Source organism: Scheffersomyces stipitis, chromosome 4 (genome assembly GCF_000209165.1).
Source record: "Scheffersomyces stipitis CBS 6054 chromosome 4, complete sequence".
NCBI lineage: Eukaryota > Fungi > Ascomycota > Pichiomycetes > Serinales > Debaryomycetaceae > Scheffersomyces > Scheffersomyces stipitis.
This window is the reverse complement of record NC_009044.1, coordinates 721,183-734,478: the sequence shown is the minus strand read 5'-3', so window position 1 is coordinate 734,478 and position 13,296 is coordinate 721,183. Positions and strand designations below refer to the sequence as shown.

The window sequence follows — 13,296 nt, the reverse complement described above, 5'->3', positions numbered from 1 at the left end:
TAATCGAAGAGGCATTTGGTGTGACTCCAACAGGTATCAACTCCAACTAATCGAGAAATAAATTTCTTGAGCCAGACTTATAACAGAATGTACAACTCTTTACTACAACAGGCAAACACCCACTCCTCCCAACCCTTCAAGATACCTCTACTCCTTCAAAGATTAAATAACTGGAAAGGGTATATTGGACCTGCACATAGTCCAAAGGGTTCCAACTGTAATTACTCTATTAGGAGATGTAATGGATTTTTGTGCAATTCCCTATTTGGGCATGAATATTGGAACCAGGCTTACACCATTTTCTCCAAATTTTGCAATTGCCTAAATATCCAGCCCAAAGCTTCTTAAATGGGAAATTCGGAGGATATGTTCACTGTCTCAACAAGGCAATTTAGCTGTTTGTAACTGTCGTACTGCTAGACTAGTTTCCTATTTGAACGCGACCAAAATAAATATATAAAGATTCCCATTTCACGAAATGCTACAATTTCCTTAACTCAAACCTGGATAACTTCTTTTCAATACTTGCTATTACAGTTGCTGTGTTGACTACGTCTATTGAAACTTCTTCTTCTTTACTACAAATTTCCAATACTACTACTTGAACTGATTCACTTTTTTATTCGCAACCACTTCTTACCTGATTCTCCAGTGTCTAGCAATGCCTAACAAGTTAGAATTAACTGCCAGCGAAATCAAGGCTATTCAAACTTCGTGGGAACGGTTACAATCCAGTAACAGAAAGCACAAGGACCACTTCACTTCGAGATTGTACTCGAATTTGGTAAGATCCCACCCACAATTCAAGACTATCTTCGATGATTCCAGCGTCTTGAAGGAACACTCTACTTTATTCGGCGAAATCTTGAGTTTCATCGTCTTGTACAAACATGACCCTGAAATCTTGAATGACTTCATGTACCAGTTTATTCATGAAAACCAGAGATTTGCCAACGTTACTGTTCTTTACTTGGAGCCTATGGGAGAATCTTTGATTGATACTTTCAAGCAATGGTTAGGTGACTCTGTTTTCACAAATGAATTTGAATCTGTCTGGATCAAGACTTACGTCTTTGTTGCAAACTCTTTGTTGCAATACTCCGATAGTGACGACGAAGCCAGCGAAGTGGAAAGCACCTTCAGCCCACAGCAGGCTGGAAGTGAAGCTGACGTTTCTGACAACGAAGACATTCAGCCTTTGAATATCAAAAGAAACGATCGCTCGTTGTACTCGACTCCTGAGCCTGTTTCTGAGCCTGTTTCTGAGCCTGTTGCTACTCCCGTTGTTGCACCTGTTGTTGCACCTGTTGTTGCACCTGTTACTCCAAAGACTGCCACTGAGGCTCGTGCCTCAGTTTTGGACAAGTCTAACTCTATCCAATTCACATTGGGTGGCAACGACAAGTACAGAGGCTTCAGAAGATCGGTTCATGATAACATTCCCAAGAATGAACCAATTTCTGTCAAGATTCCACAGTCCAGCAACTTTCTGAAAACGCATTCCCATATTCCTACTTCTAACATTTCCTCTTCGTTGAAGTCTGTCTTGGAATCGTCTCCTACTTCCTCTAACTCATCTATAACTTCAGCTCCTACATTCGATCCAAGAAGGCAAAGAAGATCTCGTTCTGTTGTGAGTTCTTCTGCATCTTCAATCAACGAAGAATTTACTTCTGCACCTGAATCATTTGAACAACCTATCATAACTCCTCGTTCTGCCAGAAGAAATTCTAATGCTTCTGAAAAGCCACTTCCAGCTGCACCTGTACAACAAAAGAAGACTTTGCCATATCAACCTTCTTTACTCAGAAAATTGGAACAGAGACAAGCTTCCCCATCTTCAGAAGAATACTCTGATGAAGAAGTTGAAGTTAAGTCGAGGTTTGACCCAAGAAAATCTAGGGGCCACAAGAGAACAAACTCGATACACATTCCATCCCCAGAATCTTCTGAAGTGGACGAAACTGACGAGACTGAACTTTTCAATCCATACAGAAGCACTTTTGCCGAGGAATTTGACGAAGAAAAACAAATTGACATCGACCCACAAATGCCATCTGCGTCATCTTCTATTCCCGAGAGATCTTTGTCTAGAGGAGGATTGACTGGTGGTACTTTTGACTACAATAGTTTTGGACTTAAGGGTTTAGCTCCTATTGTCGAAAATGAAATTGATGATGGTGCTTCTTCTAAGTACAACAGTGATGAAGATAATGTTTCTTCGAGCTATTGTGCTGACGAAAGTAACAAATCATTATCTGACCAAGGCTCTTCTGACCAAGGGTCTTCTTCCAGAGCCTCGTCTTTGTCGTTACACAATAGTGATTACAAATCTTCTATCTCGTCTGGCACTGAATCTGCCAGCAATTCGCCATTTATGAACGGCAAGTTCCAGCCGGGCCATCAAATGAGACATTCTTCTGGATCGAGTGAAATTAGTTACATGAAGTCATTATCTGATGATAATACCTTCGCTTACAAGACTTACAGTTCATCTACACCCTCCTTGTTGTTAGGAAAGGATCCTACGCTGTTCAGTAAGAGAGCTTCGATTGGCTTCATGAGAAGTTCCTTTGTGTTGAAGAAGGAAATGGAAGAGTTTGGTTTGGCTAGACAAGACTCGTTGACCAAGACTCTCTCCGGTCTGGGATCTACTCCAAACTTGGCTCACCTTCCTCAAAACTACAATAGAAGGGCTGCTACTACCATTTCAATTCCAGAAAGCGATGGTGACGATGAATTTGACATGTTCAGATCCTTTGGTCAAGCTCCTCCTATTCAGACGAAGCCTATAATTCACAACAAGTATGAGTCCATGAACTTTACTGCCATTGCTGAAAAGGCAAAGGCAAAGGCTCCAGTTCAACAAGCTCCACCTGCTGTTAAGGAAAAGAAGTCGTTCAAGAAGAGAATTTCGTCGATGTTCTCATCCAAGTCTTCTGATTCTACACCATCAGTTCCTCCTATTTCTGTTGCTGCCCCTAGTGTTTACACTAGTACCAGCTCCAAGAAGACTTCTAAGCGTTCTGGATCCACCTATGACTTGGCTTCGATCAACACCAACTCCACCAAGGGTACCACAGTTTCTGGCTTCTCCTTCTTCAAGCAAAAGAAGAACGATAGCAAGTATAACGTGGTACACAGAACTACTCCAAGAAAGGGTAACAAGTACCAGGTTAAGGCTGCTGCTTACGACTTGGATTTGTTCAAGTAAACAGCCCCAACCCTAGTGCCTGTACTATAGACCGACTTTCCTATGAAAGACAAAAACACTAGAAAACACGATGATACCCAGATAGCCTGATTGGTGCTGTCTCTTATTTAAAGTTGTGAAATAACTACGAAGCTGGCCGTTCCAAAATTTTCCTTTATTTTCTTTTCTTCTCTCGTTGCCGTTTTGAATACTACTTGTTCTACTGGCTGGAACGTTTGGTGCTGTTCTACAGAGGTCTCGAAACATGAGTCGGAGTCAAACATCGTCTGAAAGACGTCAATCGACTACCCCCCATGTAATGCATTGGGTCAAACAAAAGGATTGTTGCTAGACATCGATAAACTTAGACTTGTTTGATGATTCTGAATGCATGATCACGAGTACCTGGTTCACATAGCTCAGGCGGATCCTACACCTGGCTGCAAATAGCATCTTTTGATTTGTATGATCTGCACTTTGTTCCTTTAGCTGGAATTTTTTTCATATCAGCTTCGTCTATTTCCTTTGTGAATGTATAGTAGATTAATGAACATTTGAATTAAGTACCGTAGCCCGAGTGATTCTCTGGTCTTCTGATTGAAATCTAGACATAAAATGAGTTCAATGAATATAATGAATTACATTATGAGCGTGAATTGTGCAATAAATGTCAGTTCTACACTTTGAAAATTGTATTCAATAGTAAACCACTGTCGATTATGGGATATACATCAGGCAATTGCGTCATATGAAATGACTTGACAGTATTTTCATATCTTATAAAGTGAATTTATCATAGAGAAATGAATACTTCACTTACCATCCAACTCACCAAGATCACATGATAAAATATGACCTGCACACACACGGTATGTAACTAGAACTATTCAGTTGCTTAATTCTACAGCTTCATTCTTTTCTCTACCGATCGGTATTCATCCGAATTGCATCGTTAGAACTTGTTCGGAATCCCACTGCTTCGCCTAAAGTATAACGCTCCCCTCCTTCATAGAGTTTCTGCTTCTGCGTTCGAAAAATGACTCTCAACAACAGCCAGTTGGGGTTCAACATCTCTAAAGCTACTCCTACCACCTCCACTACCAACACAAACACCACGTCAACGCCTCCGTCTTCGGCTCCGTCTATAGAACCCAGTCACAGTCCGGTCGGTGGTGGAGTTGGAGTTAAATCCCTGTTTTTCCAGAATATATTGCTGAAGAGTTCAACAACTGTTTCTGCCACAACCGAGGCTCCTTCCACTCCAACCGAAACTGTAGCAGGTTCCCAAGGCGATCCGGCAACGCCAGTATACGATTTCAACGGTAGTTTAGCCAAGCCAACCGCCAACTCGAGCCTGGTGGGTGTTAAGTCGGACTTGATAGGTTTATTTGATAAATTCGATATTTCTCTGTCTGAACAGAAACAGCCCGAATCGAACAGCCAGCAATTGTCAGATGGTTTGGACCATGCAGAGGAACACACCTTGGATGAGAGCAAGCTGGTGAGCGAAGAAAGCAAGGAAAAGAGCCATTTGGAGAAAGAAGACGATGGCAATTCAACTCAAGACACATTTGGAGCTGAACAGCTGTCAAAAGACGAATCCCAGCAGATAGAAACCGTAGAGAAAAATGTCGCTCCTATAATAACCATACCGCGAACGCGCACAGAAGCAAAGACAGAAGACGTAGACTTTGAACTTGAAGATTCCAGAGAGTCTGAGTTGATACAACAGGAAGAGTCTGAAGAATCTGGACCAAGTTCTCAAGAGAAACCACTGGGTATACCGGAAAGATCTGAGCAAACAGAAAAACAGGAAGAAATTCAGGAAGCTGCTCAAGAGGAAAAGAATCAAGAGGCTCAAGATGTTCAAGGGTTGTCTCTTCCATCTACTGAAGAGTCTCGGAACATAAAACGAAAAGATCTCATAGACATAACGGGTGATGTAGAAGAACAAAGTTCGGAGGTAGAGGAGTTTGTATTGAAGGTTGAAGAAACTCGTCCGTCCATCAACAGAGTAGATTCCAATAGGCCTCGTCATGATTCGCATATATCCTCTAAGATCAACCAGTCCAAGGTCGATCCTGAAGAGCAGTACCAGCAGTCACACAGACCGTTTGATTTCCAGCATTTTCTCGCTCAATTGCGAAGAAAAAGTGCAGATCCTGTAGTTCGCTATATTCGATCGTTTTTGGTCAATTTCTCACGTCAAGGCCATACATTCACTGCTGACCAAAGAATCAATATACTTGTAGAGTTCAAAAAATTCATGAATGACAAGTTCACACTATATGAGCCCTTTGCCTCTATGGATGAGATTGACTTGGAAAATTCACGAGAAGGCTTGGAAAAGCTTATCATGAACAGATTGCACATCCATTGCTTCCCACCTGAAGTGTCTCGGAATGGAGGCTATCTTCCCGAACCATATGTAAAAGATTTGGATGATGACAACAACTTTGCCACCACGTTGGAGAAGTTCAGTTGGGTCAATGGTACCCATTTGGATATAGAAGTGGATGAATTGTCTACCTTGATGAAAGGTGAAGTCAGCTTTATGGATTATGGCATCGCTGAATTGAACAAGATCAACAAGTACAGAGCTCCTAGAGATAAGATCATCTGTATTTTGAATGCTTGTAAAATAATATTCAGTTACCTTAAAGTGAGCAACCAGGAAACAAACGCAGATGCCTTCATTCCGTTGTTGATTCTTATTATCATTAAGGCTAAGACAGACCACCTCATAAGCAACATACACTATATAGAAGGCTACAGAGGTGAAGAATGGTTACTTCACGGGGAAACCAGTTACTATTTGTCATCCCTACAGGCGGCCATTGGCTTCATCCAGAACTTAGGGTTTGATGAGTTGACAATCACAGAAGAAGAATACAATGCCCATATGGAAGCATGGGACGCGGAAGAAAAACAAAGAGCTATAATTAGAGGAGCCAATAAAGATATTCGTCAACCTCAACCTCAGAGAATTCCATTGCCCACGGAACAATCGGTAAACCAACAATCATTGTCACCATCTAGTGTTCTCCTTTCAAGTGCGGAAATGTTCACCAAGTCGATTTCCAACTTCTTATCACCATCACCACTGGAACAGATGAGAATCGAATCAGAGCTTCCAGCTCAATTACGTGAACCTGTTGTGCTCAACCACCACGAATTAATACAGCCGCAGACACCACAACCGTCAGAAGTAGATTCAGAGAGACTTAAAGAAGTATACAACAATGTCAAGGAAATTTTCCCTACTATTGATACTTCCATTCTCAAGGACTTGGTATATATCAACAGAGGGGATATCGATAAGTGTATCGATGCCTGTTTGCAATTCATGGGCGAGTAGACACGCTACCATTTCATTAAACAGAGTAGATATGATTGGAATATTGTATCGCAATCGGAATATTTACTTACAACTCCGAGAAAGAACGTATTATTTCCCACAAAAATTACTGTAGCCGATGCATTTTCTGTAGTAGCTGCATGAAAAATTTGCAATCATTTTCAAACTTTTGCAAAGTAACAATTTGTACTATTGGAGAACAGCCGGTTGTGATAAGCAGAATCTGTAGCGGCTACCAGTTTGTGATAAGCATATGCCAACCAATAGCGGCTTATCTGGCGGATTCACTAATTGAAGAAAATCCGCTACCAGCATTCAATTTAGACTAGTTACACTAAGATAATAGACAACCGCACTAATTTATCTGTTCAAAATAAGTTTGTAGTTTTTACACGATAAGTAGCGCATAGATATCTACTTGGCCAAGCGCCAATACAGCCAATGAAGGTCAATCGGATTATGTAGTTTGAGCAGTTGCTATTCTTGCTTTTTTGGGATTGAGTTGTTGCACTATGTTGCAGGATCGCATGCCCCGATTGGGAATAAGTTCCCCAGTAGCTGCGAAAAATTTAGCGGGCGGATAAGGATATGTAGTCCCTATTGGGGTACAATCTGCTAAACTCCCCTATACACGAGTTTGATAGAACGTCCAAGAGTAACTCCAGGAGTATATAAGTGAGCTTGGATTCTTGAATTTTTGAGAATGTGAAATAGAATACCAGCTTCTGCAACAGACTCTACAGTTCTATCTAGCCAATTCCTAATTAACAACTATTCAAAATGCCTATGCTCTACAAACCAGCTGCTGAAGGAAAGGAAGTCAGACCTCCTCAAATTCCTTCTCCAGGTAACAACTCCTTCTTGGGTGACACCTTCGCTTCTGACGCTCCTCCAGAACAACAAATCGTCTGTGGATTCTACAGACAAGAAAAGGGTGAGCCTCTTGTCTACACCTACCACTACGATGAAATGAAGATCATATTGGAAGTTGAAGGTGAATACTGGATTTCTGATGAAACTGGATACAAGGTTTCTGTTTCTCCAGGTGATGTTTTCTACTTCAAGAAGGGTACTACTATTACTTTTGAAACCACCGGCTACGGTTATGCTTTCTTTTCTGGTTTGAGACCAGAAGGAACTGCTTAGATAGTTAGCTCCATCGTTACAGTACATAAGAATAGAGATTACCAAAAATGAGATGAGATTGTAGAGTAGTGGAAGAGTTGATTTGTTGGTAGACAAATGAAGATAAGATCTTCTAGGAATTTTAACGGAATGAGCAAGAAACTGAAGTTTGGCAGATCCTACAGGAACGAATAGAGTTCAAGTTACAAAATTTCAGAATCAACCAAGTGGTTCAAGATTCCTTAAGAAGCTTTCTTCATTTTCTAACGCATTGATAGAGTGGTTACGACTGGGCTACTTCCCCATATCTGGTATTGTGCGTATATGGTATTTCGCAGCCGATAATTAAGCAAGTACTCTAACAGAGTAATAATGTCCACAAAAACTTTCTGACTTCTGGATATTCACTGCTTCAATAGAAGCTTTTCTATATAATCCATATATGACATTTATTGTAAAAATCTGTGCTGAATAAATAACTGACAATTGATAAACTGAAACCAATCTTCTATACTGTTCTACCATATTCTTGGAGATCCTGCATCAGATCAAACCGACCTACTTTCCAGAAGTCTGCAACCCTTTCAGATTCGCTCTCTTTCTTACTTATTGAATTGTTTTGTCTTCTTCAGACTACTTTACAAACACCATGCCCATTGACTACTCCAAGTGGGACCATATCGAGCTTTCGGATGACTCTGACATTGAAGTCCATCCCAATGTCGACAAGAGATCGTTCATCAACTGGAAACAGCGAGACATACATGAAAAACGCCAGCAGAGAAACATAGAGATCAAGTCGATTCTCGTGCAACTCACGATGTATGCTAAGTTGAACGAAAGAGTCGATTTCCTTTTGGAAAGTCTGACCAATGATGAGTTGCTCGACAATTCAGTGCTATTGGCGAAGCTCAACAACAAGTACGATCCTCAGGAAAAGTTCGACTACGAAAAATTGATTAAGGACAAAGGTGATACCTTAAGAAAAGGTTTAAGGGACTTGCATTTTGATGCAGAAGAAACTCAGAATACACCAACATACAATGAGATGATTGAGGACTTGCTTATTCAGTTGAAAGATGAACATCAAGACGCTAACAGCTCAGCTGAGAAGTTGAAGGAATACTTGAAGGAACATAGAAACAGAATCGACGATGTATTGTCTAAACAGACGATCAAGTTGGATGACTTGTTGTACCAGAAATCGTTGTTGATTAGTAGTGACGACTACCACACTGGTTTTGATCGTTCCTTCTTGAATAAAGACAAGGAAGAAGATGTTCCAGAAGAGAGTCAACCTGTAGAAAGCAAGGGTGCAGACAAGTCTGTAAAGAAGGAAAAGGTTACCACTGTTGAGACAATCAACTCCCCTGCCTCCTCTTCTCAAGAAAAGAGTCTTCCTGAAAAGTCTGAAAAGGAAATCTTAGACGAATTGACTGTTTTGCCAGCTACGGAGTCGTTTGCGAAGATTTCCTCTTCGGATTTGAAGAAGTCGGGTGAGTTCTTGTTGAAACACACTTCCATCTGTACTGAACACCAGAAAGATGCCTTAATAATGACAGCATTCGACTATCAACTCGAAGGCAATTCTGCTGCAGCCAAACAGATTATTCACCAGTCGTTGTTGCTTCAGTATATTGCCCAGTTGGCGGGACCGCAGCCTGCGCAGGCTTCCGTGATCAATGCAATTAAGTTGTTCATTTCAAAGGTGTCTGAGGCTTCTCCAGCTAGAGCTGGGTTCATGGAAGATGTGCAAAACACCTTTAACCACATCAAGAACAGATGTGAGATCATAAGAGAAGAACAGGCTGCTAAAGATGGAGAAGAAGAAGCCTTGATTCAGTTGAAGTCTCTTGATGAGAATACAGAATTACTGGTCAACATTCCTGCGGAAAACACACCCGAGTACGAAATCTTCACTACCAAGCTCTCAAAAGAGTTTCAGGATGCTGTAAGAACACAGTCTCTCGATGAGGTTAACAAGGAATTCGCCAAGTTGAAGGTTGAAGAGGCAGAAAAGGTGTTGGAGATTTTTAACGAATGTGGAGTTATTGGTATTTCAGGCTACTTGGAAGACGAGGAAGAATTTCAAGAGCTTCAGAAACAATACCAAGACCAAGAACTACAAGGAGAAGAACAGGAACAACTACAAGATACAGTAGAAGAGCAGCTCAATGACGAAGAAGAAAACGAGCCTTCTACTGTTGATATAGTTGATTAGAATGTTTCTTCTATGAGTTGAATACTAAGTAGTGTACCACAATGTGCTGCCAATACAAAATGCTTATAAATATGCTTATAAAAGTGCTTATATAGTTGGAACAGTAATTCACAGAGAGAGAGTATGCTTAATATCATTACTGTTTTCTGCTTAAACGTGCCAACGTCTCCATGAGAGTCAGTGTACTATTAGACTGAGAGGAGCCTTGATATCCTTGAATATTGCTATTGTTGCGGTTCAATTGTGAAAGCAAAGCATTTACTTGGCTACTGGCTGGGTTATTAAGAGGAGCATTACCATATTGCTCTGGTTGAGGTGATTGCTGTTGTTGGTTATATCCTCCATAGTTAATCTGTGGAGCTTGCACATATGATAATGGTTGACGTTGAATAAGTAGCTGAGGAACTTGGGGTTGTAGAGGAGGTGGTGCCTGTTGCTGTTGTTGTTGTAAAATATTAATTACATTCTGCACTTGTGAGGCATCTAAACCTTGCAATGCTTGCGCAATGTTTGACAGGTTCGAGTTTACTGGAACTTGTGATTGTTGATATTGAATTTGTGGTGGTGGTTGGTGTTGAATTTGTGGTGGTTCTTGATATTGCTGTTTTGGTCTTTGGTTATATTGATTTTGTGGTCCTTGGTTATACTGGGTTTGTGGTCCTTGGTGATGTTGATTAATTTGTTGTCGATGATACTGATTTTGTTGATTCTGTTGGCTAAACAGGTTTGGTTGGCTGTAGTTCTGAGTAGATGAAGTGTAATTATTACTTGGAGGAGGAGGAGGTTGGCCATACGGAAGCTGTGCTTGAAATGGTGGAGGTTGGCCATATGGCTGTTGCTGCTGATTATTTTGATGATGTTTGCCCCAGTCACCATGGCGATGTTGTCTGTAATTCTGGTTATAATGCTGCCTCTTGTAAGAGCCTGCGGAATAACCAGGACCTGATCTCTTACGATAACCTTGATTGTCCTCATATCCACCATATTGACTCTGGTCATGTTGTTGACGAAATCCGTATGGCTGCTGCGGAAGAGAAGTTTCGTTATGTGGCTTTTCATATGACTTTTCACCATATGACTTTTCGTTATATGACTCTTCTTGAGGGATGTATTGTGGAAGATTGTTTCCATATCTCTTTTCCTTTGCCTTTGTCAAAATTTCTACGGCTACTTCTGGATCAATATCAGCGTATTCGTCAAACTTGACGCCACCATCTTCTGTGCTTTCAAATGTCTGTACATCAACCTTAAGCTCCTTGATGATACAAGCAGCAAGAACTCCAGAATACGCTGCTTCACTGATGACATCACCGATGTCCTTATGCGTGACGTCTTCCGTATCAATGGTGATCTGAGAGTTAGCAAATGTCTTCTTAACCTTTCTAATAAAAAATACAGGAGACTTTCCTGTGATGTACAATTGGCAGTCTGGAATGAATTTCTTTGTACCGAAGGACTCGTCAGAACCTCCAGCTGAGAACTCAGGTTTTGTTTGTTTCTTTACTTTCTGAGGCTTAGAAGCATCGAGTCTCATCATCTTGTTATGCAATGGTACATTTGATTCTCCTTTAATGCATTCCAAACATGCCTCGGCAGTCTTAAACTGGGCAAACCCATATCCTGCTTTGATAGCTATCTGTATAACCTCCCCATACTTGCTGAAAATACGAAACAAATCTTGCTTGGAGATGGTGTTTGCTGGCAAGTTACCTATGAACAATCTCAGGTTGTCAGGAAACTCTTCCCATGTAACCAGATCCAAGTAGTCAGCTTCTGTCTTAATAAAGTCCTTATAAGCTGCCTCCTCTTCGGGGGTCATAGGAGCAGTGATATTTGGTCTACGACAGAACTTGTTGACAGGTATAAGAGGGATGGGATCTTTCAAGTTCTTATAGGGTTTATTGTACGAATACACTTGATCATAGTTCATATCTGGGTCAATTTTTCCAGCCAAGTTCATTTGCCTTTTCTCCAACTGGTCTTGAATTAGTTTCATCTGTTCTGTCTGCGACAAGTTGACAAAATTGGGATCCTTAACCAAATCGCTTTGCATAATAGCCTCATACGCTTGTCTAATATCTTGTTGCGATGTGGGAGCAGGTGGAAGAGAAGGAGAAGATTTGAAACCACCTACCTGAGGTTTGGGTGGAAGACTGTCTACAGGGCTCTTTCCCTTAAGAATGGGGTTTAACGGTTTGTTTTCAGGTTCAGAGGCTACATTTATAGGCACAGGAGACTGGGATGGCTTAATGTTTCTGTCCAAGGCACTTTCCGGATCATAATCGTCTTCGTCTTCATCATTTTCTTCATCCGCATTGTCTTCAACATTAGTTTTGCGAACATACAACTCGTCTTCAACATCATCGACAGGATTACGCATTTGGAGATCATCATCTTTTTCAATCACATTCTCAAAGTTATGAGTTCCATCAAGCTCTTGATCATGATTTGGTTTATTAGCTTCAGTTTGATTTTCAGGCGTAGAACTTTCAGTTAAGTGATCAGTATTGTGCCTTTCGATTACATGTGTTTCATCGTGATTTACTTTCTCATTTACAGGTTCAGTTTCATGATTAGCAAAATTAGTTTGGGTCTCAAAATTTTCTCCTTCATGACTTCTTTCAGTTTCAGGGTTTTCAACTACACTTTGAGGTTCATGATTTTCGATTTTACGAACTTCAGTCTCCTGATTCTGCTCATGTTTCAACTCTTGCTCAAACTCATTAAAGGCTGCTTCAGGATCGTACTCTTCTTCTTCGTCCTGAGCTTCCTCGGCAGGATGGGATACCGATACTTCGCTGTCTGAACCACCTACTTGTTCATGGTCAATTCTAGGCTCATAGTCTTCAAGGTCCTCTTCTTCTTGGACCAAGGGATCATATTGTTCTGAAGTAGCAACCACGACTTCTGGCGCATCGACACTTTCAACCCTATTGACATCTTCGTTTAGTACAGTATCAACTTGGTCATTGGCTTGGTCATGGCTTTCTTGCACTGGCTGATAGGCTGACTCTTTTCGTTCTAAATGGACTGGATTCACTTCCATGGCTACGGGATGTGAGAGGAGTATAATAGGAAAGAAAGCTGAAGAAGAATAAAGAGATGAAAGAAAAGGGTAGAAGAAGGAAAAGAAAAAGAAAGGAAGCTCTGAAGAATTTATATGTGCGGACAGCATGCGAATAAGTTCCAGAGATTGAGACTCCGTACATTTTTTCTGGAGATTTTGTACTAATTATGAGAGAGGAAAAAGCGTGGATAATCACGTGCTACACGAGAGAGTATAACTCTAGATTGTTCTTCAAGATTATTATGAAATAAATACTTTTTCTGGTCTTATAAATACTTGCTATTCTTCTGTATACTTCCATATCCACAATATTCCTCTTTCTTCTTATACGA

At 40.8% G+C, this 13,296-nt stretch overlaps 5 protein-coding genes across 5 annotated transcripts; 4 read left to right on the top strand and 1 right to left on the bottom strand. All coding sequences in view use genetic code 12, as the record gives it.

The window, feature by feature from the left end:
- The first annotated feature begins 526 nt into the window (after window positions 1–526).
- On the top strand, window positions 527–3,754 carry PICST_67553 (hypothetical protein). Its single transcript, XM_001384400.1, has one exon. It carries the CDS (start codon window positions 662–664, stop codon window positions 3,212–3,214), a length of 2,553 nt encoding a protein of 850 aa, XP_001384437.2. The 5' UTR covers window positions 527–661; the 3' UTR covers window positions 3,215–3,754.
- A 375-nt stretch (window positions 3,755–4,129) lies between these two features.
- Window positions 4,130–6,652, top strand: PICST_89007 (predicted protein). The gene is made up of 2 exons (XM_001384399.1): window positions 4,130–4,950; window positions 5,032–6,652. The coding sequence occupies exons 1-2, from the start codon at window positions 4,230–4,232 to the stop codon at window positions 6,549–6,551; spliced, it is 2,241 nt and encodes a 746-aa protein (XP_001384436.2). The 5' UTR covers window positions 4,130–4,229; the 3' UTR covers window positions 6,552–6,652.
- Window positions 6,653–7,331: 679 nt separating this feature from the next.
- PICST_31408 (predicted protein) lies at window positions 7,332–7,697 on the top strand (the record flags this gene model as incomplete). The annotated part of the gene is made up of 1 exon (XM_001384398.1): window positions 7,332–7,697. The coding sequence occupies one exon, from the start codon at window positions 7,332–7,334 to the stop codon at window positions 7,695–7,697; it is 366 nt and encodes a 121-aa protein (XP_001384435.1).
- A 628-nt stretch (window positions 7,698–8,325) lies between these two features.
- Window positions 8,326–9,897, top strand: PICST_45823 (predicted protein; the record flags this gene model as incomplete). Its single annotated transcript, XM_001384397.1, has 1 exon — window positions 8,326–9,897. One exon carries the CDS (start codon window positions 8,326–8,328, stop codon window positions 9,895–9,897), a length of 1,572 nt encoding a protein of 523 aa, XP_001384434.2.
- A 136-nt stretch (window positions 9,898–10,033) lies between these two features.
- Window positions 10,034–12,943, bottom strand: PICST_35884 (predicted protein; the record flags this gene model as incomplete). Its single annotated transcript, XM_001384063.1, has 6 exons — window positions 10,034–10,090; window positions 10,361–10,639; window positions 10,666–10,921; window positions 10,992–12,201; window positions 12,544–12,827; window positions 12,909–12,943. The coding sequence occupies 6 exons, from the start codon at window positions 12,941–12,943 to the stop codon at window positions 10,034–10,036; spliced, it is 2,121 nt and encodes a 706-aa protein (XP_001384100.2).
- Window positions 12,944–13,296: the final 353 nt, after the last annotated feature.